The sequence below is a fragment of the Caretta caretta genome, chromosome 2, assembly GCF_965140235.1.
Source record: "Caretta caretta isolate rCarCar2 chromosome 2, rCarCar1.hap1, whole genome shotgun sequence".
In the NCBI taxonomy this organism is placed as follows: domain Eukaryota; kingdom Metazoa; phylum Chordata; order Testudines; family Cheloniidae; genus Caretta; species Caretta caretta.
The window spans coordinates 240,928,638-240,932,209 of record NC_134207.1 but is presented as its reverse complement, the minus strand read 5'-3'; the positions used below and the strand labels follow the sequence as shown (position 1 = coordinate 240,932,209).

Here is a 3,572-nt window from a genome sequence, read left to right as displayed (position 1 = left end):
AAGTGACTGGACTTTATTTCTATTGCAGTTGTGTAGACTCATTTTAGACTGAATTTTATATTGTACCGGTCACTTTTTTTTTAAATGAATGTAATACAGTTGTAGAAAAGTGTCTGGTTTTTTTTTTTTTTTTTTTTAAAGGCATAAAATTATACTTGAGTATTTATATCATTCCAGCAAATGTTTCTTAAACAAATAGGCCTACTACTCTGGCTCTTCCAAATTAGTGCTATTAAAGGTCCATTATTACTTTTCTGCCATTTTCCATGTCTTGTCTGCAACTCAGCCACAATTATTTGAAGATCATCCTGCGATTCAAGGAGGGCCTTAACGGTTAGTGAAATATCTTCAGTATTGCTGGTTTTAATTCCCAACCTCCCCTTAAGAAAAGACCAAGATTGGTTCTGAGAAAAGATGAGGAGGAGGGTTGTAACAGAATATCAATTTAATATACAGTGCAGCAATGCTTAAAGTTTGGAAACGTCCTCATTTAGCAGTGGGAGGAATAGATCCACAGGCACCAAGGAATTCACAGAACAGATACAAGACAATATCTGAGATGACCATGTAGACTTTTGTCTCTATCCTAGAGCAGACTAAGTGAAACATAAGGTAGTAAGTGTAGTGAAAGACTAATTTTATTAAATATTCTATATTTTGGGAAACCTCTAAAAATTACTCTTTTTAGGTAAAGTTTTTAATTTGACTTATCAATGCACTGCTTTCAGGTAAAGTTTGGAAAAAAATATGAGACATCCTTAAAGTTTACTAATGGGGAGGAGGTACTATTAGTTAAGTAAAGGTGTGGCCAAAATAGGTCCTGTATTGCTGCTGGATGCTTTCCAGGCCTGGGTTCCAGCAAACATCTGGAAAGGATGAATTTCAGAAACATGGGAGCTCTACTGGGAATTTTCTGCCACTGTTTGTGGAATTCTTAAACCTAGATTATCAGAAGATAGTTGCTGTGACAGGATAAAGGAAGAGGCAATTCCTCAGTTGAAATTTAGAATATTTATGCTTTTATAAATTTAACAGAGGTCAATGCAGAGCATAGTGGATTGGTGGTATGTGCTCTTGGCTGCTCATTTCCTTCAAGAGGCAAACCATTGCATTCTATACAAGCTGAAGAAAATGCTGCAGATTTGGGTAAAGTAACCTTCAGAAAATTGCTGAGTATTAACATTTTTTCATTGATTGTGTTCTATCCTGTTTTTAAAAGTCTTATTGGTAAGGCACAATGAATGTTAACCACAACAATAATTGTCGTTAATTTTAACTTGTATCTTCAAAATAGGGCCAGATCATGATCCTTATGTGAAGTCAATAGCAAAATTCCCGTTGACTTCAAACCGACCAAGAATTATCCCACATGTTGGAATTTTCAAAAGTGTTCCCATATCACTTAAGTACGCAAGCCTGTTGACTGTGCTCCTAAAGTCACTTAGGTGCTTTGGAAAATCTCACACATGGAATTCAAAATAGTAAATTATGAGATTACTACAAAGCATAGGAGAAGAGGAGGAAAGCTTCTGAAAATCTTTCTTCTTCAAAAGTCCACAGCTATTAAAGTTAGTAACCCTAGTGAATGTTGGTATTCCCCTTTAGATGTGATTTTAGGTGTGGTTTGTATAAAGGTAGTCCTTTAGAAGGATCACTTTTTATGTGTAGACATCTGCAAATCTAGATAATAAAGCTCCAGTGCTTGGCAATTTGAGCACCATAAATAAGAATTGTTCACTATGCAACAGGTATGCAGGACACATGTTAAAATCATAATGAGTGAGAAGTTTAGTAATATCCTCTATCAAAGGAGTTAAGGGATTTTCCCATTCTTTACCATCAGTTGACAACCCCAAATTAAAGCATATAAATATTAGACATTAGTTGAGATTTTCAAAAGTACTAGGGATTTAGCTAGGCATCTTCCATTTAACTTTAAATTCAGGCCATGCTTCCTGCAAAGGTTAGTGTTTGTTTATATATATATAGAGAGAGAAAAAAGTAAAGCAATTATTATATAACTTTTTTCCCATGTCATAGAATATCAGGGTTGGAAGGGACCTCAGGAGGTCATCTATTCCAACCCCCTGCTCAAAAGCAGGACCCATACCCAATTAAATCATCCCAGCCAGGGCTTTGTCAAGCCTGACCTTAAAAACTTCTAAGGAAGGAGATTCTACCACCTCCCTAGGTAATCCATTCCAGTGTTTCACCACCCTCCTAGTGAAAAAGTTTTTCCTAATATCCAACCTAAACCTCCCCCACTGCAACTTGAGACCATTACTCCTTGTTCTGTCATCAGCTACCACTGAGAACAGTCTAGATCCATCCTCTTTGGAACCCCCTTTCAGGTAGTTGAAAGCAGCTATCAAATCCCCCCTCATTCTTCTCTTCTGCAGACTAAACAATCCCAGTTCCCTCAGCCTCTCCTCATAAGTCATGTGTTCCAGTCCCCTAATCATTTTTGTTGCCCTCCGCTGGACGTTTTCCAATTTTTCCACATCCTTCTTGTAGTGTGGGGCCCAAAACTGGACACAGTACTCCAGATGAGGCCTCACCAATGTCGAATAGAGGGGGACGATCACGTCCCTCGATCTGCTCGCTATGCCCCTGCTTATACATCCCAAAATGCCATTGGCCTTCTTGGCAACAAGGGCACACTGCTGACTCATATCCAGCTTCTCATCTACTGTCACCCCTAGGTCCTTTTCCGCAGAACTGCTGCCTAGCCATTCGGTCCCGAGTCTGTAGCGGTGATTAATTTGCTCAGTGAATTGTAGCCTGCCACCTTTTCCCAAATAACCTGTCCTTTTAACGCATTTGTGTTCTACTTTCACAGGATTCAGACCTTCAAGCAAGTCCACTACTTTGAAATTGGTAGCTGAACATCTTCCAAATGAGTTCCATCTCCAGGGCTTGAATGCTTCTATCATAAATATAAAGGGAAGAGTAAACATCTTTAAAATCCCTCGTGGCCAGAGGAAAAATTCTTTCACCTGTAAAGGGTTAAGAAGCTAGGATAACCTCGCTGGCACCTGACCAAAATGACCAATGAGGAGACCAGATACTTTCAAAAGCTGGGAGGAGGGAGAAAAACAAAGGGTCTGTCTGTGTGATGCTTTTGCCAGGGACAGAACAGGAATGGAGTCTTAGAACTTAGTAAGTAATCTAGCTAAATATGCGTTAGATAATTTCTCAGCCATTTAAAGAAATAATAAAGCTGTGCTGAATAGAATGGATATTCCTGTCTGTGTGTCTTTTTGTAACTTAAGGTTTTGCCTAGAGGGATTCTCTGTGTTTTGAATCTAATTACCCTGTAAGGTATTTACCATCCTGATTTTACAGGGGTGATTCTTTTTATTGTTACTTCTGTTATTTCTATTAAAATTCTTCTTTTCAAGAACTGAATTTTTTTTTTATTCTTAAGATCCAAGGGTTTGGGTCTGTGGTCACCTATGCAAATTGGTGAGGATTTTTATCAAACCTTCCCCAGGAAGTGGGGTGCAAGGGTTGGGAGGATTTATGGGAGAAAGAAGTTTCCAAACAATGCTTTCCTAATAAAAATAAACCCA

At 38.4% G+C, this 3,572-nt stretch overlaps 1 protein-coding gene across 3 annotated transcripts in view; it reads left to right on the top strand.

Annotated features, from left to right (window-relative positions):
- EPC1 (enhancer of polycomb 1) overlaps positions 1 to 3,285 on the top strand; it is a 112,118-nt gene extending 108,833 nt beyond the window's left edge. Inside the window, exon 16 of one of the 3 annotated variants that reach the window (XM_048837730.2) lies at positions 2,840 to 3,285. In XM_048837730.2, coding sequence (XP_048693687.1) covers positions 2,840 to 2,872 — 33 coding nt within the window. In that variant the 3' untranslated portion in view covers positions 2,873 to 3,285. The remainder of the gene's footprint in view (positions 1 to 2,839) is intronic. The other 2 variants (XM_048837732.2, XM_048837731.2) reach the window with 2 other exon arrangements.
- The last annotated feature ends 287 nt before the right edge of the window (positions 3,286 to 3,572 follow it).